Here is a 22,986-nt window from a genome sequence, read left to right as displayed (position 1 = left end):
GGAGGCTGAGGCAGGAGAAAGGCCTTAACCCGGGAGGCGGAGCTTGCAGTGAGTCGGGATCGCGCCACTGCACTACAGCCTGAGTGAGATATATGTGTGTGTGTGTGTATTCTGGTGGTGTGTGTGTGTGTGTGTGTGTATTCTGGCGGTGGCCCACGCCTGTAATCCCAGCACTTCGGGAGGCCGAGGCGGGTGGATCACCTGAGGTCAGAAGTTCGAGGCCAGCCTGGCCAACAGGTGAAACCCCGTCGCTACTAAAAATACAAAAATTAGCCGGGTGTGGTGGCAGGCGCCTGTAGTCCCAGCTAGCTGGAAGGCTGAGGCAGGGGAATCAGTTGAACCCGGGAGATGGAGACTGCAGTGAGCCAAGATCGCGCCACTGCACTCCAGCCTGGGCAACAGTGAGACTCTGTCTCGCAAAAAAAAAAAGAAAAAGAAAAAGAAAAGAAAATTATATTGTAAAGCACATATGTCAAGACACTATTTTTTCTAGACACTCTGAAATCAGAAAATATCAGAGAAACAGGGCATCTCAGTATAACCTATTAAATTGATCAAGTTTCTTGGAATGTGTGATAAAATTTTATTTTTTAAATTTTTTCCATGACAGCCCTCAGGAGATCCTGAAAACATGTACCCCGTGATGAGATTTTTAATCAAAACCATAATTCAAGATCATGTAAAAGCTAAATCCACTGCACTGACTTGGGTCACCCTCAGGAAGAACTTATATATTCTCTCCCGTTTTAACATTCTAAAACAAGTTAATGTTAATCAATCCACCTTAACTTGTCAAGTTCAAGTCCGTCTAGCCAAAAGTAATTCAGGTACATGGTAAAATTTACTCGATTTTTAAAGATTAAATAATGAATTGCTTTTCCTACTGTTGCCTTTTTTATCTATAAATCTCTTACATTATAATTTAATAGCTCATCCTACTGCAAATAGAAAGCCTATAAAACCTATCCACAATACGCTATGTCCACAGGGATCTAGTAAAAAAAAAAAAAAAAAAAAATCGGTAGTTCTTAATTCAAGGACGCTTATTTAATAAGTTTCATTACCACCAATACTTTAAAGACACCAATAACCAACACGTCATTTGTTCCTACTGCAGAATTTAACAGGTTATTAACTTCTGGTAAAATCCAAAAGCATAATTAGTAAACTATCATTAAAACATGATATTGCTTTTTTAAAAAATCGGAAATATTAACACCTTTCACTGTGTCAAATCAAAATTTCAAAATTTTTGTTCAACTGACTTTCCGAATCTAAAATTTTACTATTCTAAACAAGTATGGAGACAAAACACACACTCTATACTACGTCTAAAATCTTCCCAATCATCAGATTTTAATTTTAGCATAAACTGCCAAGAAAAACCTTTCGACCGAAACCTACATTCCGTACACATTACTGTACGTCAATCAACAGAAGGTGAGTTATGATCATTAGAAAGTTACATAATTTACTACAAAGATCGTTTCAAGCAACCTTCATTAAACATAGAATACAACAATGTACAGGCTTCAAAGTTCAACGTGCAACCTTAAATTATCAGAAACCATCAACAAAATTAGGCTTTTCTTTAAAACTGGTCACAAGGAAGCAGGAACTGTTTGCCTGTTTAAGAACGCAATAGGCAGCAGAATACCAGCAGCTGAGTCAGGCAGAGGAACGCTGACTACATTCTGACTTCTAAAGGAAAGCGTTCCCTCGCCGGATTCCCAGACCCGGCCGGGGGGAGTCCCGCGCGTCGCGACATCGGGGCGGGAGCGCAGGGGGCAGACGACTCCCCGCCGCGCCCCCTGCACCTCGGGCCCGGCTGGCTGTGGCCCGCGCCAAGGTGCATGCCCAGCCAAGGAGAAGGAGCGGGCACCGCGCAGGCAGCGTTGCTCCGAGGGACAAAGGTTGGGCTCACACCCTCCATGGCCGAAGCTGCCGCGCCTGAGGAAGCCCGCCTGGCGGCCCGGGGTCTCCCGCTGGCCAGAGTTTGAGCGGCGTGTGGGGGAAGGGGAGCCCGGCCGCCCCTCCCCCGCCGCGCTCCCGGGGACCTGTTGATTAAGATCTCCACAGCCCAGCCGCCGCCGAACCACCTCTTACCTCCGCGCCTCGGCTCCGCGGAGCCTCCCGCCCGGCTGCTCCTAAGCACTGCAGAAGCGACAGCTCTCCGGCGGCCCTTAAAATACCGGATAAAGAATCCAGAAACTCCCGACTCCCCACCTCAGAATCCTTAGTCCCCGCCCCCGCCCCACCGCCAACCTCCTCCGTCGCCGCCGTCGCCGCCGCAGCCGCCAGCAACTCCACTTCTAGACCGCGCGAGACCGGCCCCTGCGGCCGCCGCGAGACCGCGCACGCGCCCCCGGGACTCTGGCGCAGCGGGCGCGCGGATCCCAGTCCCACCCCGCCCGTGAGAGGCTGGCGCGGCTCGCCCAATCCCGAGCCGGCGCGGAGAGAGCGCCCGGTCATTGGTCCTCTCCACAGCTCCCGCCGGGTGCGCGCAGTCGCGCGCCTCTAAGTCTAAAACCCGGGCTGCTAGGAGCTGGCTGTCCCTGCGGAGCCGCTTCGGGGTTTGGCCCGCGGGCTGTGTGGGGACGCGAGGCTTCCCTGGGTTTCTACATCCCTTGGCTCTTCTGTCTCTGGATGACGGCTCCTGAAGAAAATCCGAGTCCTCCTGAAGAGATTCCTCATGTCCTGTCTAGTTAGTCGCACAATCTAACATTTCTTTTTTTAAAAAAAATGACGTAAACACCTGGATGTGTGCAGTGTTCCACAGAAGACTCCAGAAAGCCACCAGCAGCACTGACTTCTGAAAACCAGAAAGCAAGGATGGCAAGGACTAGAACTATTTCCCAGAAGTCTCCCGAAGGGACAGAGAGTTACGCAGACCAGCCCATGTCCCGGGCATGGCTGGCGCCCTCGGGACCTGGATGTGCCACCCTTGGAATGGGGCAGGGCTCTGGCGGGTGCGGGCGGAAGTCAGAGCAGATTGGAGTACGTTCTAAGGAGAAATACCAGCAAATGTGTCTCGACACTTGCAATAAAAGCCCTCGGATGGTCTCTGTCTTGACAGTACCTTCCGAGGAAGCCCATCCCACCTTTGAACCCTTGCAAGGTTTGTTAATCGACCTCTCCTTCTATGAGGCCAAAATATGCTTATGATTCCAGCCCAGGTGTACGGTTTCCCCCAGGGGCATAGTCCTCCCTCAAAGCCTTCGTATATGCCATTTCCATTTCTCTCGGTTTTCCTCATTTTGTCCCACTGTGTTTTTCCATCTCGCAACGTCCTCAGGTCCTGACTTTCAAGTTCTTTCACATTCTTCCCCATTACGCTCCTCTGGACAGCCTATGGATTGTTAGTGTCCCTCACTAAGGACACTGTGATGCTCTGAACGAAGCAAACTATTGTTCGTGGTGGTGAAGATCTTTGGGGATGCCTACCCTTCCCAGATTTGTTATCCCTCTCAAATCTGATAAGCATTCTGTCCAAGTGTTTAATAAGACAGAGCTGAGGACAGAAGTCTGCTGAATGCCACTAAAGACCTTAATGCTCCTGTCATCAAAAAATTTCTCAGTAGGCTTCGAATACAGATGGACGACACAACCGAACTGTCTTCTTGGCCCATATTCCTCCACAAAGATGCCAGAACTGGCGAAATGCCTAACTGAAATCCAGATAAAGTCTCCAGGATTCCTAGAAACTATTAGCCATACCCCAAAAGGAAAAAAACGGTTAGTGTGTTTGACTTACTTCCTTTTCTAAGTTCGTTTGTTTTTGTTTTTGTTTGAGAGGGGGTTTCACTCTTTTGTCCAGGCTGGAGTAAAGTGGCACGATCTTGGATCGCTGCAACCTCTGCTCCCCGGGTTCAAGCGATTCTCCTCCCTCAGCCTGCCCAGTATCTGGGATTGCAGGTGCCCGCCACCACGCCCGGCTAATTTTTGTATTGTTAGGAGAGACGGGGTTTCGCCACATTGGCCAAGCTGGTCTTGAATTCCTGACCTCAGGTAATCCACCTTTCTCAGCCTTCCAAAGTGCTAGGATTACAGGCGTGAGCCACTGTGCCCAGCCTCTAAGTTCTTAAATATATAACATAAATAATAATTCAAGAAGCTTCCTCCAGCTCCTCAATGAATTCTTCTTTCTCTAGCTTATATATTTCTCATCTTTGGCACTATTGACATTTGGGCTGGATAATTCTTGTGGGGACTGTCCTGTGCATCATAGGATGTTTAGGAGCATCCCCAGCCTCTACCCGCTAGGTGCCAGTAGCATCACCCTCCCCAATGTGACAATCAGAAACGTCTCCAGACATTACCAAAGCTCATGGGGAGAGATGGGCAAAATCATCTTCAGGTAAGAACTGCAGATCTAGCTGTTCAAAGAAAGGACCTCTTTGGAAAGATAGTATATCTTTATCCATAACTTCTAATCTCTTGGCCCCAGGCAGTTTTTCTTTTTTCTTTCTTTTTTTTTTTTTTTTGAGACGGTGTCTCGCTCTGTTGCCCAGGCTGGAGTGCAGCGGCGCGATCTTGGCTCCCTGCAAGCTCCGCCTCCCAGGTTTACGCCATTCTCCTGCCTCAGCCTCCCGAGTAGCTGGGACTACAGGCGCCCGCCACCACGCCCGGCTACTTTTTTGTATTTTTTTAGTAGAGACGAGGTTTCACCGTGTTAGCCAGGATGGTCTTGATCTCCTGACCTGGTGATCCGCCCGTCTCGGCCTCCCAAAGTGCTGGGATTACAGGCTTGAGCCACCGCACCCGGCCGGCAGTTTTTCAAAACAACAAAATACACACACAAAAAAAGCCTCCATCCAAATGAACCCTCCAAGTACCTAGCCTTGCTTCCTCAGCTGCTTAGATACCGTTACAGGACCCCACCCTAATAAAATGATTATTATTGTGAGTGTGAGATAGCAGACCAGCTGCTTATCTCAAAATATGTGAAATTCCTTTTTAAAGTGCTATAACAATTCAGAAGGGCATTTTTTCAGGAAAAGAAGTGCTATAAAAATGTTAGTTAATGGCCTGGCATGGTGGCTTACACCTGTAATCCCAGCACATTGGGAGGCCGAGGTGTATGAATCCCTTGAGCCCAGGAGTTCAAGACCAGCCTTGGCGATATGGCAAAAACCCATCTCTACAGAAAATACAATATTAGGTAGGCATGATGGTATGTGCTTATAGTCCCAGCTACCTGGGAGGCCGAGGTAGGAGGATCATCTAGGCCTGGGAGGCTGAAGCTGCGGTGAGCTGAGATCATACAACTGCACTCCAGCCTGGGCAATAGAGTGAGACCCTGTCTCAAAAACAAAAGTTATTTATCCTAAAGATATTTTCATGTTAAAAGAGGGCAGATCCTACAGCAAATAACAAATCTACTCTCTAGTGGGTCAGGTGCAGTGACTCACACCTGTGATCCCAACAGTTTGGGAGGCCAAAGTGGGAGAATTGCTTGAGCCCAAGAATTCAAAACTAGCCTGGGCAACATAGGGAGACCCATCTCTACAAAAAAATTTAACAATTAGCTGGGTGTGGTGGTACGCTCCTGTAGTCCTAGCTATTTGGGAAGCTGAGGTGGGAGGATCCCTTGAGCCCAGGAGATCTAGGCTGCAGTGAGCTGTGATTGTGCCACTGTACTCTAGCCTGAGCAACAGAGCAAGACCATGTCTCAAAAAAAAAAAAAAAAAGAAAGAAAGAAAAGAAAAAGAAAAGAAAAGAAAAAAATAAATCTATTTTCTGGTGAATTGAGCCAATCCCAGAGTCTCTAAGTCATACAAATTACTGGTGTATATGCAAAAACTGAAGGGTAGCTGAAAGAGTGAAAGGTATAGAAACTGGAGGCGTAGTAATTAGATTTGGGTTTTAGCTTTGCTGCTAACTAGTTCTGTGATTTAGATGTGTGACAAGCTTCCTGGGCCTAAATGTTCTCATCTATAATGTAAAGGGGTTAATTACTCCTTTTTTCCCCCTAGTTTTAGGATTCTGGTAGCCTCTGCATATAGAGTCTATAACATGGATAGCATAGGAGGTTAAGAGAATATAATATTCCCCCCATAATGGAGAGAAATGGATAATCTGTGGTTTAAAACCCCCTGTCAGAAGGGCTGTTCATCTTTGTCAGAAGGCAGTTCACCTGCTGAGTCACTCTAACAAATTTGTAACTAAATATTATGGGTGAGTAGTGAAAGTCTAACTGTAAAACCGGGAGTAAGGTGGACAGTCACGATAGTAAATACCCTCCCTTCTTCCTCTTCTTGTCATCTGCTTAACTTATTATCTGTCAATATCCCTTATTAAATGTTTATGTAATAACATTTCACACTATTTTATTTCATTAAAAATTTTGAGAAGCCAGTCATGGTGGTGTGTGCCTGTAGACCCAGCTTATCAGGGGACTAAGATGGGAGGATTGTTTGAGCCCAGGAATTCAAGTCCAACCTGGGCAACACAGCAAGACCCCCTTCTCTAAAAATTAAAAAAAAAAGTTTTGGGGGAAACATATTCATGTTGCATTTCAGCCACTTTTAAAAAGGTCTGAAATTTTGATTTTCAAGATTTATTATTCCCTATTATATATCGAATTATGTAGCCTTAACTAAGGCTATTATATCTCCTCTTTGTACTAGTGAAAGCCAGGTTTTCACTAGTATAGTTTTCATAACTTGGCTTTCACTAGTACATCAGTGAATTAGTACTTAGAATTTTCATAAGTGAATTAGTAGCCTAATCACATAATTGTATAAACCAGATGATCAGAGATAATGTATAATAAAAGCAGAATACTCACTGACTCAGATAAAAGAGAAGTTATGAAACAAAAATTACCTACAAATAGTAGTACTAGTAAATAAATATCTTTTTTTTTTTTTTTAAGATGAAGTCTTGCTCAGTCATCCAGGCTGGAGTGCAGTTGTGTGATCTTGGCTCACTGCAACCTCCGCCTCCTGGGTTCAAGCAGTTCTCCTGCCTCAGCCTCCCAGTAGCTGGGATTACAGGCAACTGCCACCACACCTGGCTAATTTTTTTTTGAATTTTTAGTAGAGACAGGGTTTCACCATGTTGGCCAGGCTGGTCTTGAACCCCTGACCTAAAATGATTTTCCCACCTTGGCCTCCCAAAGTGCTGGGATTACAGGCATAAGCCACCATGCCTGGTCAAATATCTAAAATAAAATAATAAAATAACAAAATGCAAACCAACAAACAATGAACTTTTCTAATTTAATTGGGTTATTCTTATTTAGATGTTTTATAGCAGAATTTAAACTTTCATAAATCTAGCTAAATATAGTATATCCCTAAGCCAAGAACATTATGCAGTTGTCATATGGAATGGAAGATTCCACTATCTGCATCAGTGTAATTCAGTACAGGTCAGTATTATTCAACTTAATTGGCTTTAACAAATATTCACTCATTTAATGGGTGAAGCATTGTGCTGTAGGCACTGAAATCTGTGTGACAGTCCTTATCGTAGAGGAATAGGAAAGGTAGGAAAAAGGACATGATAAGACAAACAAAATACAAGGAAAAGCATGGTGAATGAACGTAAGTGCTCTAGACTCAAAGAAAGAAAAGGTCTTATACCAGGAGGAGCTTTACTATCTAGTGAAGGTGCAGGTGGGAACAGTGAATAAACTGCTCTGAAAGTACTCACAATAATAGGAAAATCAAGATCTTATACATGGCTTTAAAAAAATAGACATGACTTGGGGAAAGGAGTGGGGAGATGTTGATCAAAGGATAGGAAATTTCAGTTAGGAGGAGTAAGTTCAAGAGCTCTATTTGTACAACATGGTGAGTATATAGTTAATAACAATGTATAGTATACTTTAGTATACTTAAGAGACTAGATTTTAAATGTTCTCACCACAAAACAAATGGTATGTGAGGTAATGTTAATTAGCTTGATGTAGCCATTCCATAATGTAAATGTATTTCAGAATACTATGTTGTATGTCATAAATATGTCTAATTTTTATCAATTTAATTTAAAAATTTTAAAAAGATACACGTAAAACTTTTTCTAAATGTGAATGACTGAGTGAAATAGACAGAGAAAAGAAGCATGAGCTTAATATGGAAACAAGAGTCAACAAAAACCTCAGGGTAGGATATTCAATATTTAGAATGTCAATCATTTATCATTATTTTATTTGTACCCATCTGGGTGGTCCTATGCCAGTCTGGAGAAGTGTCAAGAAATAAAACAGGGTCCATGAGAATTTTTTTTTTGTGAGATGGAGTCTCACTCTGTGACCCAGGCTGGAGTGCAGTGGCAGCGATCTGACTCACTGCAAGCTCCGCCTCCTGGGTTCACTCCATTCTCCTGCCTCAGTCTCCCGAGTAGGTAGGAATACAGGCGCCTGCCACCACACCCGGCTAATTTTTTTGTATTTTTAGTAGAGACGGGGTTTCACCATGTTAGCCAGGATGGTCTCGATCTCCTGACCTCGTGATTCGCCCGCCTCAGCCTCCCAAAGTGCTGGGATTACAGGCTTAAGCAACTGCACCTGGCCCTGAGAAATTTTATTTCCGAGAGAGGAGGTAGGTAAATTTAGGACTTGGAAATATTTCTAATGAAGGAAAGATCAAGACCGAATGTTAAGAAAGAGGAACCGGAGTTTTTTCTGCTTGAAAAGGGCTATAAAATTACCTATATCTTTTCCTCACCAAGCTCCCAATCACACTTTCGTTTTGTGTGAAAAATTTCGATACTACTTTAATTAATATTTACATGTGTGCTGGGCACGGTGGCTCACACCACTGCACTCTAGCCTGGTGGACAGAGTGAGACTCTGTTTCAAAACAAACAAGCAAAGAGTGGAACTCTAATGCCTCTTTTCCTATTCTCTCTTGAACTCACTCCACTTGACATGTAAAGTCACTGATTTCAGCCACTTTGTTAAATGCAAAAGTCAGTTTTCAGTCATCTTATGTGACCTGTCTGCAGTATCTGATGAAGCTGATAATTTTCTCCATTTTCTTCTCTGGGCTTCTGAAACACCATTCTTACTTCCCTTCCCATGTCACTGGAACCTCTTCCTCAAAACCCTTTGCTGGCTCTTATTTATCTCTTTGCTAATATTTGGAGTGTCCCAAAGCTCTAAAATGGAATATTTTACTTTTCTCTTTGCTTGGGTTTGAATCCCAGCTCTGTCACTTGCTAGCTGTCTGATTAGAAGAAAGTCAGTTAATTTCTCTGAAATTCAGCTTCGTTATTTGTAAAATGAGTATAATAAAAGTAGCTAACTCCTACAGTGCTTGTGAAGACAAAGTTAATTTATATATGACAGTGCTTAGAACAGTGCTGGAATAGTATGTATTAACTGTTTGTCTTTATTTTTATCATGATGTTCTTTGTCACTCACTTGCTTTCATCTGGTCTCATGGCTTCAAATTTCGTCTATATACTGTTCACTCCAAATTTATCTTTACTCTGAACTTCTGCCCTAAATTCCAGAATCCTGTATTCATCTATCAGCCGGAATCTTCGTTTAAATTTCTGACGAGTATTGCAAATTTTATATGGCAGAACTATTGATTTTGACGCAGTTTCCAGTTATTCAGGTGTTCTTTCACATGGCACATTCAACCCATCAGGAAATCCTGTTTATCTACCTTCAAAATATATCCAGAATCTAACCACTTCTCCCCATCCCCACTGCTACCACCCTACTCCAGGCCATCATCATCTTTTGCCTGGACTGTTGCACTAGGTTTCTTCCCACCTGTCATGAGACAGACTGGGAGAAGTCAGCCAGAGGAAGGGAGTTTCAGATGGAAATTACAGATCAGATATAGGAGGTAGTGCTAACTAGAAACTTGTAAAACCTGTCAGTAGAAGCAGATATCTGAGGCTTTGCAAATTTCTTTCTCAGAAAAGCCCTACCTTCTCATGTGATATACTATGGCAGAATTGGAATAGGTATTGGTCTTCCACCAGATCTCATTTATCTCTAATTCTACTATTAAAAGAGCTTGTCCTTCTGTGTATATTTTAGATGAGAACTTATGAAATGTTGATTAAAGTGCTGAACACCCTTTGAAATCGCTCTTCTTCATTAAAGTGAATTCTCACATTTTACCAAGATCCTAGGTGTATTCATGCCTAGTGCATTGGGAGGCCAAGGCGGGCGTATCACCTGAACTCATGAGTTCATGACCAGCCTGGGCAACATGGTAAAACCCTGTCTCTACAAAAAATACAAAATTTAGCCAGGCGTGGTGGCGCACACCTGTAGTCCCAGCTACTTGGGAGGCTGAGGCAGGAGAATCACTTGAACCTGGGAGGCAGAGATTGCAGTGAGCTGAGATTGTACCACTGCACTCCAGCCTGGGTGACAGAGTGAGACTCTGTCTCCAAAAAAATAAAATAAAATAAAAATGTGTTGATGGAATGGGAGACATGGAAACAGGACAGTGGATCCCTTTTAGGGCTCTTGGAGAAAATAGATACTATTTTCTTTTTTTTTTCAGAATGATTTTAGAGGAATTTTAAAAGCCGTATTTGGAAATATAAATGGTTTTAAATTTGTAGCTGTGTAAATCTGTAGCTGGTGCCGGGACCTGACTAAGTATTTAGACTGAAAGCTTTCAGGCCTTATGGCCTCTGGGTAACACTTCAAGCAAATGCAGGAAGGCAGAACAGCAAACAAGTCTCCCAAGCCTTGTTATCTCAGCTCAGGGCACTGGAGAGCTGAGAACAATTTGGCAACAGGCATAAAAATGCACTGATTTTTTTTCCTTTTAAGTTTAGACTGAATATAGGCTATGAATATACCTAGGATCTTGGTAAAATGTGACAATTCACTTTAATGAAGAAAACGGAGCGATTTCAAAGGGTGTTCAGCACTTTAGTCAACATTTCGAAAGTTCTCATCTAAAATATACACAGAATAGTAGAATTAGAGATAAATCAGATTTTGTGATACATAATTACATGCAAATGTAATTTCTCCCTTGCTGCAGGTCAGGAAGCCAGAAGCAGCTTAGCTGGGTGTCGGCTGGGATTGCAGTCACCTGAAGGCATGACTGGGACTAAAGGATCTGCTTCCAGGAGTCTCACATGTCTGTTAGCTAGTGGTCTCTGTTCCTTGTCATTTGGCCTTGTTCCTTGTCATAAGACTTGGCCTCTGTTTCTTGTCATAAGGAACAGCTGGTTTTCCCCCAGGGCAAATGATCTAAGAATGTGACAGTTGGCTTCCCCCAGGGCAAATGACTTAAGAGAGGGAGCAACAAAGACAGAAACCATAGGGCTGTTTTATGACCTAGTCTCCAAAACCACACACCACTACTGCCACCTTATTGTCTAGAAGCAAGTCCCTAAGTCCAATCTGTACCCAAAGGAAGGGGAATAGGCTCCATCCCTTGAAGGGAGGAGAATAAAGCATTTGTAGACATATATATATATGTATTTTTTGAGACGGAGTCTTGCTCTGTCCCCCAGGCTGGAGTGCAGTGGCATGATCTTGGCTCACTGCAAGCTCCACTTCCCGGATTCACGCCATTCTTCTGCCTCAGCCTACTGAGTAGCTGGGACTACAGGCGCCTGCCACCATGCCTGGCTAATATTTTTGTATTTTTAGTAGAGACGGGGTTTCACCATGTTAGCCAGGATGGTCTTGATCTCCTGACCTCATGATCTGCCTGCCTCAGCCTCCCAAAGTGCTGGGATTACAGGCGTGAGCCACTATGCCTGGCTGTAGACATATTTTTAAAACTACCAAATAATCTAATGTGTGATAAGTACTATAGACACAAATTATCATGTTTTTATTTTTTTTTAAAGACACAGTCTCACCCTGTCACCCAGGCTGGAGTACAGTGGCATGATCTCGGCTCAATGCAACCTCTGCCTCCCAGGTTCAAGCAATTCTCCTACCTCAGCCTCCCTAGTAGCTGGGATTACAGCTGCCGGCCACCAGGCCCAGTTAATTTTTTTGTGTTTTTAGTAGAGGAGGGGTTTCACCATGTTGGCCAGGCTGGTCTCTGACTCCGACCTCAAGTGATTCACCGGCCTCAGCCTCTTAAAGTGCTGGGATTGCAGGTGCGAGCCACTAAGCTTGGCCTATTGACGTATAATTTATATGCAAATAAAAGGCACCTATTTTAAAGTAGTCGGATAAATGTACACACTAATGTAACCACTGCCGCAATCAGGAGATAGAATATTTACATCATGCTGGACCCAGTGGCTCAGGCCTGTAATCCCTGAACTTTGAGAGGCTAAGGTGAGAAAATCACTAGAGGACAGGGGGTTGAGACCAGTTCTGGGCAACATAGCAAGACCCTGTCTCTACAGAAAAATTTAAAAATTAGCTGCATATGGTGGCTGCATACGGTATGCCTGTAATTCAAGCTACTTCAGAGACTGAGGTTGGAAGGTCATTTGAGCCCAAGAGGATGAGGTTACAGTGCCATTACTGCACTTCAGAACAAGATCGTGTCTCAAAAAAAAAAAAAGAAAAGAAAAGAAAAAAAGGACATTTTCATCACCTTAAAAAGTTTCCTCAAACTACTTTGCAGTCAATATCCTCCTGGCTACCCACAACTCCAGGCAACCACCAATCTGATTTGTCTTTATAAATTAGTTTTGTCTCCTAAATCTTCATATAAATGGAATTATATAGCATGTACCCAACCTGTTTCTAAGGTTCATCCATGTATTGTTGCATCTACAGTAGTCCACTCACCCCCCATCTTCACGGGATACCTTCCAAGACCCCTCGTGGATGCCTGAAACCTTGGATGGTACAGAACCCTGTATATACTGTTTTTCTATCTGATCATCGAGAAGGCTACTGACTAAGGGGCAGGTAACATAAACAACCTAGATAGCTGCAAGGGGATGATCCCTGTTGCAGGTGGGATGGTGTGAGATTTCATCATGCTACTTAGAATCGCATGTAATTTAAAACCTATGAATTATTTATTTCTGGAACTATTTAATATTTTTTGACCACAGGTAACTAAAACTGTGGAAAGCATGACTGTGGATAAGGGAGAACTTTTGTATTTAATAGTTAAGTTTCTTTTTGTTGCTAAGTAGTATCACTGTATGACCATACAACAATTTGTATAGTTATTCACCAGTTGATGGGCATTTGGGTGTTTCCAGTTTTTTGCTGTTATGAACAAAACTGTGACTATTTGTGTACGAATCTTATTTTGAATATGTGTCTTGTGAACATGTTTTTAGGTTTTTTTGAAATTTGATCATATATCTTTTTTTTTTTTTTTTTTTTGAGAGAGGGTCTTGCTCTGTTACCCAGGTTGCAGTATAGTGGCATGATCATGGGTCACTGCAACCTCGACCTCCGGAGCTCAAGCAGTCTTCCATCCTCAGTCGCCTGAGTAACTGGGACTATAGATATGGGCCATCACACCCGGCTAATTTTTTGTAGAGACAGGGTCTTACTTTGTTACCCAGGCTGGTCTCAAACTCCTGGGCCCAAGCAGTCCTCCTGCCTCAGCTTCCCAAAGTGCTGGGATTATAGGCATGAGCGACCACATCCAGCTGATCATATGTCTTAACTTAATTTTCCAAACTCTTTTCCAAGGTGGTTGTACACCAACTACAGTGTATATTGCCTTTTGAAGGATTATGTTGCTAGATAGAAAGTTGTAACTTATAGTTATAGCTTTCTACCTGTAAGAATCAATTTATCAGATAATCTTTTTCCCCCCAAGCAAACAAAAGTAAAAGTTACCAACAATCTGTATCAAGAAAACAGTTTCTATGATGATATAGCCATCTCCAAATTAGAAACTGTTGGTTTATGTATATACCTAACTTAAAAACGTTAGTCTCCTCTCGGTTTCGTGGAATCTCTGTGTTTACTCCTGACTGTGAAGGTTGGAAACCTTCTGACTTTGGAACAGCAGGGAGAAGAGGAGGAGGAATTCCCTAGACTGTGGGCCAAGAGACTGGGTAGATGGTTTTTCTCTAGAGCAGTGTTATCTGATGGAAATCTATCATGAGCCACATTTTTTTTTTCATATATGTAATTTGTGACACATTGCTTAATAGGCACATCAAAAAAGTAAAATGAAACAGATGAAAGTAATCCTTAAATATTTTTATTTAACCAATATATTCAAATATTATTTAAACATATAATCAATATAACACATATTAAATATTTTACATTCTTCTTTTCTCAAAGACTTCCAAATCTGGCATATATTTTACACTTACAGTATATCTCAATTTGGACACTAGATTTTCAACAGTTGAAGTGAAAAATGTAGCCCTACCAAAACAATAAAGTTGCATTTAATGGAAAAATATTCTACACTGTTCTAGTTTTAAAATTAGAATTTACATTTATTTAAAATAATCTAAAATTCAGTTTCTCAGTCACACTAGCTACACTGCAGGTGCTCAATAGCCATATATGCCTACTGGCCACCGTATTGGACTGCCCAGTTCTAGAGGGTTGCCTGTGGGACAGGAAGGGAAAGATGGAGATAAGAGATATTCTCAGTTCACAGTAGAAAAACCAGTACTATTTGTGTGAAATTTGAGTTAAATATATTTCTATAGCTTTTTAAAAAACCTAACTACCCTTATTCTGAATTTAAAAGCATGAGTTCTAATGTGAATCGCAAATTTTCATTTAGCTTGGCTGTTGGGTTTCTTGGGTTCAGAGGCCACCTCCACCATTTTCTAGCTGTGTGACTTGGACAAGTAACTTTAACCTCTAAGCTTCACTTTCACCACCTGTAAAACAAGGAAAAATAATAGTGTCCCTCATATTACTGTGAAGATTAAGTGAGATAATGGATAAAAAACATGTTTTAGCATGACTGGCAGCTTTTAGAAAATAAGCGATAGCTTTTAAAAAGTCAAACCATTCTCTGGATGGGGACTGTCTGTAGTTTCTTTTTTATTTTTAAAAGTACATGGATTTTTTTTAACTTGTTTGAAAATGACACACTGATTCAATAAATACTGTCTCTCAGCACCAGGTACTCAGCTATAACAAAAGATGAAATGAACACTGTCCCCACTTTGAATGATCCCACATTCTCCAATGTTAGAAACAAAACAGTGTTGGACTAATGTACAAATGAGAAAAGTGAAACCAAGAGAATAACAAATTTTTCCATCAATCCCAAAGAAAAGAAACCCCATGGATAAAAACTGAGTTTATGAATTGAAAATCTTATAGTTTTGCATAGTCCTCTAGCTTCCTTTAAAATAGATATCCACAATTAAAATAGTTAAGTTTTATGAAATTAGGTTGACATGGATTTGAATTCTTAATAATTAGTAATAGGCTTTATTTCTGCCACATAGAAGACACTGCTTGGTTTTCCTCTTGCGCTGAATGTCTTTTCCTGAGCTGTGTTTGCTTTTTAGTTTAGTAGTTTGTATCTGATTTTTAGAAAAGGTGGAGAAGTCAGTCCATTTAATTCAAAAGTCTGAAATACAGAATATTTTTAATGTTGTTACTATTAAGTATAAGACAAGAGAAACTAAATACAGGTAAAATAAATGAATGAAACATAGAAAAGTATATTTATACTACAACTTTTCTTCTTGATATAAAAAATAAAGATCCTTTGGATGAATAAGATCTCATTTTTTTTAATCTAGCCATTAAAACATTATTAAACTTAATTTCTTTTTTTTTTTTTTTTTTTTTTTTGAGACAAAGTTTCACTGTCACCCAGGCTAGAGTGCAGTGGCACAATCTCGGCTCACTGAAACCCCTGCCTCCCGGGTTCAAACAGTTTTCATGCCTCATCCTCCCGAGTAGCTGGGATTACAGGCGCCAGCAACCATGCCCAGCTGATTTTTGTGTTTTTAGTAGAGATAAGGTTTCACCATGTTGGTCAGGCTGGTCTCAAACTCCTGACTTCAGGTGATCCACCTGCCTTGGCTTCCCAGTGTGCTGGGATTACAGGCGTGAGCCACCGCACTCGGCCAAGAAACTTAATTTCTTAAAATTGTTGTTTTTAAAAGCTGTTTCTACTCAAGGAAAAACCTATCCATTCAGGATGTTAAGATTAAGATTATGGGCTTTTACTCTTTTAAATTTCTAGCAAAAATTAAAACAAACAAAAAATAAAATTAAAATTCTATACCTGCTATTGAATTCTTTGCAAGTTCTTAATCTGTGCTGTACTGAGTCCTAAGATTTGGTCATAAGACCTACAAACATCATAATATGCTATAGTAAATAAGAGTTCAAATAACTTTCACATTACTTCAGTGGTAATAAGACGAAATCTTTCACATTATTTGTAGCAATATGAAGTCTGTATTAGTAACTAACTTTTTCTACCATTAAAAAAAAAAAATCTACTTTTTCCCATATATCAGCTATTCAAAATGTAAGTATTTGGGAGCAACCTTTTCAATTTAATAAGTCAAAATTTAAATATGGTATGTATAATTTTTTTGTCATTCTTTGCATTTGCAGCTCTGTCTTAATGAGACCCTAATTTTTGAAATTTTGTTGCTGAATATATCCATCAAGGGATTGAAATCATTGTAAAATATTGAATTATCTTGAAAGTAATTTCTCTATTTAAATTCCATACTATATTGAAAGATGGCAGGACTTTGGACTCTGTCTAGGTGGATGTAGGAGCCAGCACGTGTCACCCTGTATGCCACCCATCACTGTCTCCACACCATATAGCAAGTTATGGGGAATATTAGGAGCATGTTTTGTTTGTTTGTTGGTTGGTTTGTTTGTTTGTTTGAGATGGAGTTTCACTCTATTGCCAGGCTGGAGTGCAGTGTCATAATCCCAGCTCACTGCAATCTCCACCTCCCGGGTTCAAGCGATTCTCCTGCCTCAGTCTCCCGAGTAGCTGAGATTATAGGCACGCACCACCACGCCCGGCTAATTTTTGTATTTTTAGTAGAGATGGGGTTTCACCATGTTGGCCAGGATGGTCTCGATCTCTTGACCTTGTGATCCACCCGCCTCGGCCTCCCAAAGTGCTGGGATTACAGGTGTGAGCCACTGTGCCTGGCAGGAGCATTCTTAAGGGGGAAAGAAGTCACAAAAGAACAGGTACAGATCAGGAAATGTATATGGAGGCCAGGGGATTATTGAGTGTGGACATTTGTTGTTTTTCAGCCACATTGTTCTGCTCTGGTCCATAACCTTTCACCTACAGTGTGTATCTTGGCGGGGCCCTGTTAATAAACAAAATGCTCAGCCAGGTACGGTGGCTTACGCCTTTAATCCCAGCACTTTGGGAGGCCAAGGCGGGCAGATCACTTGAGGTCAGGAGTTTGAGACCAGCCTGGCCAACATGGTGAAACCCTGTCTCTACTAAAAATACAAAAGTTAGCCAGGCGTGGTGGTATGTGCCTGTAGTCCCAGCTACTCGGGAGGCTGAGGCATGAGAATCACTTGAACCCAGGAGGCAAAGGTTGTAGTGAGCCGAGATTGCACCACTGCACTCCAGCCTGGGTGACAGAGCAAGATTCTGTCTCGAAAAACAAAAACAAACAAACAAACAAAAAAAACAGAAAAAATAAACAAGTAAATAAACAAAATGCTCAAGTGCTAAGCTGGCTTTTTGGTGGCAGAGTGACAAAAGGATGGACAGAAGAGTGGGCACCTTGATTCCATCAGTAAGGCCCTGCCAGGATGGGGAAGGGGTTACTGCCCAGGCCACCGTGGTCCACCAACCTCCCCTCTTCAATTCTGTGAACTCAGCCCTGGTACACACATACACACACACACACACACACACACACACACACACACACACAGCATTAGCTTTATGAAGGAGGCAACAGAAGACACAATGGCCCTAGAATTGCATTTGCTTCAACTCTTTCTGTGCTACCGGGTATTGTTATCATGGCTGAGAGAAGTTTCATTCTTCAGCAACGCACTGCAGAGCTGGTGTTTCAAAGAAACTTAGAATACAGTAGGCCAGGGCCACCGCATACAGCTGTGCAGATTATGAATTGCACATAAACTACAACATGGATGGTGTGTACAAGCTACACAACTGTACATGACAGCCGTGCAGGCACTCTACGAATATCCGTATCCTTTTGCTATGAAAAAAAGAGGTCTTAATTGTATTGGCTGATCTAAAAAGCAGGTTGGGAAATAGCATGATAAGGTTGCAAAGAAGTACAGAAATGAGAGGAATCGCTATGGTAGCACAACACATAATTCTCTTCCAGTGCCTCACCTGAAGCCCCGTCTCCTCTTCCCTGTGCTGATGTTATCTTTTGACCCATGATGGATTCTAGAGCAGAAACCACAACAAACCCCTAACATTTCATTCCACTTATATTGTTACTACAGTAGAATAAGATTTAATGTTAAAAGACCCCACTTACTGACAACTTTTTTGTGTGACAGTATCATAGCTATCATGTATTCCTATAGAGACTTATAATTAAAAAGTTACCTTTCGGTTGTCTTACATGTTTTTCCACCAACTTTGTCTTTTTCTGTTTTACTTTTCTTTCCTCACATTCATTCCCTTGAGAAAAGGGGAGACAGATGAGGCACAAGTTTGAGGAAATTAGAAGGAGATTTGATATGAGGGGAGAGAACCAGAGGGAAAAAAGAAAAAGAGTAGGGAAAGTAGAGAAGAGATCAATAGAGAGGAAGTGAGAAAGAAAGAAAAAAAGTCAAAAGCAGGAAAAAAAAAAAGGCACAGAAGGAGAAAGAACTTATTTTGAATATGAAATTCAGATTATGTCCTAACCACCTCATCAAAAATGTATTTATTCTTGCAATGGAGCCTATTGTTGAATTTCACAAGCAGGTTCCCTTTTAGAGGGCTCCCTCCTTTTTTATTAAGCCTGGGTTTTATAAACAAAGAATAAACCTGGCTGCTTAGGATTCCAAGGAATTTGGTTTGTAATATTTAAGAGGAACATGGAAAAGAAAGATGGGTAAGGGTGGGAAGGAAACTCCCAATATTTAATGTGATTTTCCCTTCTGTTCTTTTCTTGAATCTCTATCCTTTGTCTCTGAAAAAATATCAAAGAAGCAGAGATAAGCCTATAATTTGGGCTCACTATAAAAAAAATTTAAAAAGTAAAAGAAAATTAATCCTAGAAAGGCAAAAACTTAAAGTTCAGAAAGTAGAGAAATGGGGCCGGGCGTAGTGGCTCATGCCTATAATCCCAGCAATTTGGGAGGCTGAGGTGGGCGGATCATGAGGTCAGGAGATTGAGACCATCCTGGCTAACACAGTGAAACCCCATCTCTACCAAAAAAAAAAAAAAAAAAAAAAAAAATTAGCTGGGCATAGTGGCATGCATCTGTAGTCCCAGCTACTGAGGCAGGAGAATCGCTTGAACCTGGGAGGCAGAGGTTGCAGTGAGTTGAGATCATGCCACTGCACTCCAGCCTGGGCAACAGAGTAAGACTCGTCTCAAAAAAAAAAAAAAAAAAAAAAAAAAAAAAGAAGAAGAAGAAAGAGAGAGAGAGAGAGAAAGAAAGAAAGAGAAATTAACCCAGATCCAGAGAGACAAATTTAATGTGGACCCTATTTCATTCTTAAACTTGTCATACAAACAGTGCATTTGAAGTGCCACTTTATCCCAAAACATTATGCAGAAAGGAGAAAAAAATGTAATTTTCACAAACCGTTGAGAAGTTTGAGAAGATGAATTTGAGATCATGGTCCCTAACTAGCACTGCCCAGGAGCTGGGTGTATGTGAATCAGATGAGCTTAACAGTGCCAGGAATTTGTTTTACTACTGTGCAGAGCAGTTATTATTCTGATTTCCACATATAATATAAATTAGAATTACAGACTCATTTTTAATTTGCACTCCAATTACATTTAATAAAATGAGGGATTAAGATTCAGCTAGTCTGCTTTTCTTGGGATACAGGGTGTTGAGAGTAAAAGTGTATGGAAGGGGAACAGGTGATTTAGAGGAGAGTGAAAATGGGGAAAGAAATGCTAATCAGGGGAAAAACTGAAAAACTATACAAGCCTAAGTAAGAGAAAAGTGGGAAAACATGGGAGAAAAAGGTGGAAAGAAATAAGAAATACATAAGAAAAAACAGAGAAAATAATTAATACTTTGTGGAAAACTGCATGCCCATTTTGTATGTTGTACCACCCTTGTGATTTAACAAGCCCAGAGTGGAATTTTGCTGCTCATTTGCTGTATCTTTGCTTAGCTCCTGATTTCCAAATCCCCATTGCAAGCTGCCTGCTAGATTGTCAAAGATGAGCCCCAGAACTACAAACATGGCAGCTCATAGAATCTTAACTGCCAAAAGGGTCTTGAGACAACTAATCATGCCCTCCTCCTCCCCTCACCCCAGCCACTTGCACACACTTTTCATAGTTGAGGAAATTGAGGCCCAGAGAGATTAATGACCATGTAATACAGGAAGTGTAGTTAGAACCAAAACCTAGGGCATTTGATTCTAACTTCAGTGTTTCAGAGTTGATTTCTTAATTTTTCCCCTCCAAAATGTTTCCAATTCCTTCTCCCAGCTTGTTTCATAAGGTTACTATCACCTAGTCATCATGTTGTCTCCCAAACTGACATACCCAGTTTTTTTTCCTCTGGTCCCCACAGGCAGTAAGTCAATAACTCTTGTTGACTATGGATTCATGTCCTTGTTTCCACTGTGACTGCTCCTCACCTGGTTCAGACTTTGGCACACTTCATCTGACTGTTAGAGTAGCTTTCTAACTGGTCTCCCTACCTCTAGCCTCCTCCAGCTTCTCTTAGAGACTGCAGTCAGAGTAATTATCCTAAAACATAACACTAATGTTGTCATTTCTCTGTCTTTCAGTGGCTCCTTTTTAGCTACCTAACTTCTTAGCATGATCCGTTATTTCCGTAATTTGGCTCCTGCCTTGCTTTCCAGCCACATGTCTCACTACTCCTGAATTGGAGATGCCCAATACTTTCCCATTTGTTTGATTTTGCTCACCCCATTTCCTATATTCAGGATATCCTCATTTTCCCCTTTCCTAACTCAAAGACTGCCTTTTTTTATTTTTATTTTTATTTTTTTGAGACGGAGTCTCACTCTGTCGCCCAGACTGGAATGCAGTGGCGCGATCTCGGCTCACTACAAGCTCCGCTTCCCGGGTTCACGGCATTCTCCTGCCTCAGCCTCCCGAGTAGCTGGGACTACAGGTGCCCGCCACCATGCCCGGCTAATTTTGTTTTGTATTTTTTAGTAGAGACGGGGTTTCACAGTGTTAGCCAGGATGGCCTTGATCTCCTGACCTCATGATCTGCCCACCTTGGCCTCCCAAAGTGCTGGGATTACAGGCGTGAGCCACTGCACCCGGCCCTGCCTTTTTCATAGAGTCTCATTATTTCCTTTCCTGAGCCAAAACTAAGTTCTGGACTCTTCTCTTAACATATACTTAATTAACATACATTCTGGTTTTATTATTTGTGCACATGTCCTAAGGCCAGGTAACATATTCTGTTATTTTACTATGTTTTGTTTTGTTTGAGACAGCATCTCACTCTGTTGCTTAGGCTGGAGTGCAGTGGTGCAATCACAGCTCACTGCAGCCTCAAACTCCCAGGCTCAAGCCATCCTCCTGCCTCAGCATCCCAAGTAGCTGAGACTACAGGCACACACCACTATGCCCAGCTATGTCCAATTCTTTTTTAATCCCTCCCACAGCCTGCACAGTGCTTCATATATGATAGGTAGGAATCAAATTGTTCAATTGGACAAAACTGAGTCTGTGCTAGAAAACAGGTAAAATAATTAGTCATATAGAGAATGAAGACAACAATGTCGATGCTTTACATTAATTTGAAACTTCCATGGCTAAATACATGACTGTCTTAGAATGTACATAGAGTGTACTAATTGCATGTAATATTTTTAATAGTAGTAAGGCTGCTAGTAGATTTACCCTTGCTTTTAGAAACTAAGAGGAAAATATTTGCCTATACTAGATCTCTCTGAAATTTCTACAAATTTAGTTTGATTTCTTTATGAAATACAGTTTAGGGTAGAAATTAATAGATTAAAATTCTGTACTGCAAAGGAGATTTTGCGCTTTTCTTATAAGTTATGATAGCATTTCCCTATAATGTTCTCAGGTTCAATAGTATAGACTGGAATATAGGCCAAACCACATTACAGTGAAGTTCATCTGGTACTTTTAGACACTAAAGCCCAATGTGGGCAGGGTGCAGTGGCTCATGCCTATAATCCCAGCACTTTGGGAGGCCGAGGCGGGTGGATCACCTAGGTCAGGAGTTCGACACCAGCCTGGCCAACATGGTGAAACCCCATCTCTACTAAAAATGCAAAAATTAGCCAGGCGTGGTGGTGGGCACTTGTAATCCCAGCTACTTGGGAGGCTAGGGCAGGAGAATCACTTGAACCCAGGAGGAGAAGGTTGTAGTGAGCCAAGGTTGTGCCACTGTACTCTGGCCTGGGTGAAAGAGTGAGACCCTATCTCAGAAAAAAAAAAAAAAAAAAAAAAAAAAAGCCCAATGGGAAGGTCCAAAGACGAGTCCCATTTGTGTAAAATCCTATCCTATAATAATTTGCTTTTTTTTGTGGGACTGATTCTTGTATGTGTGACTAAAACTGCCTTCAAGTATTCTTGCTTTTTGAAGTAGTATTTTTTTTTTCTTCACTTATGCCAAGTTAAATGTTCTAAATGTTCCTTCCATAGTGTTCTTTTATGTGCATGACTGAAGCTGAGGCTTGGGCTGTCTCCCAGGTTTGAAAGTAACTTAGAGCTGTTTTAGCACTCAGCAAAGAGAGAGATTTGCCTATAAGACAAACTATAAGAGGTGCCTATAAGACAACCTCCACATTAAAAGTTCATTACAGGCTAAAGATTCTTAGAACATGGCAATATATAAAGAAAAAACATCACTCCCCACCGCCAAATAAAACCCAAACATTAAATAGGCCCAGAGTGGTGGCTCACTCATATAATCCCAGCACTTTGGGAGGCCCAGGCGGGCAGATCACTGGACATCAGGAGTTTGAGAACAGCCTGGCCAACATAGTGAAA

The 22,986-nt window shown here is 41.6% G+C and overlaps 2 protein-coding genes and 1 long non-coding RNA gene across 10 annotated transcripts in view; 1 reads left to right on the top strand and 2 right to left on the bottom strand.

Annotated features, from left to right (window-relative positions):
* The window catches only part of PALS1 (protein associated with LIN7 1, MAGUK p55 family member), a 93,547-nt gene extending 91,180 nt beyond the window's left edge, over positions 1-2,367 (bottom strand). For 4 of the 8 annotated variants that reach the window (XM_005561550.4, XM_005561552.4, XM_005561551.4 and 1 more), the window contains exon 1: positions 2,107-2,367. The gene's annotated coding sequence lies outside the window, so the exon portion shown is untranslated. Of the gene's footprint in view, positions 1-1,657; positions 1,992-2,106 lie in introns of those variants that run through there. The other 4 variants (XM_015454326.3, XM_015454327.3, XM_045397555.3 and 1 more) reach the window with 2 other exon arrangements.
* A 152-nt stretch (positions 2,368-2,519) lies between these two features.
* LOC141407295 (uncharacterized) overlaps positions 2,520-22,986 on the top strand; it is a 59,462-nt gene continuing 38,995 nt past the window's right edge. Inside the window, exon 1 of the long non-coding RNA XR_012415887.1 lies at positions 2,520-3,735. This is a non-coding gene — a long non-coding RNA (uncharacterized lncRNA). The remainder of the gene's footprint in view (positions 3,736-22,986) is intronic.
* The window catches only part of GARIN2 (golgi associated RAB2 interactor family member 2), a 37,102-nt gene continuing 32,438 nt past the window's right edge, over positions 18,323-22,986 (bottom strand). Inside the window, exon 8 of the mRNA XM_045397553.3 lies at positions 18,323-18,554. Within this exon, the coding sequence (XP_045253488.1) occupies positions 18,473-18,554 (82 nt within the window). The 3' untranslated portion in view covers positions 18,323-18,472. The remainder of the gene's footprint in view (positions 18,555-22,986) is intronic.

The sequence above is a fragment of the Macaca fascicularis genome, chromosome 7 (genome assembly GCF_037993035.2).
Source record: "Macaca fascicularis isolate 582-1 chromosome 7, T2T-MFA8v1.1".
Classification (NCBI taxonomy): Eukaryota; Metazoa; Chordata; class Mammalia; order Primates; family Cercopithecidae; genus Macaca; species Macaca fascicularis.
Note: the sequence above shows the minus strand (reverse complement) of the source record. Positions and strands in the feature narration are given on the sequence as shown.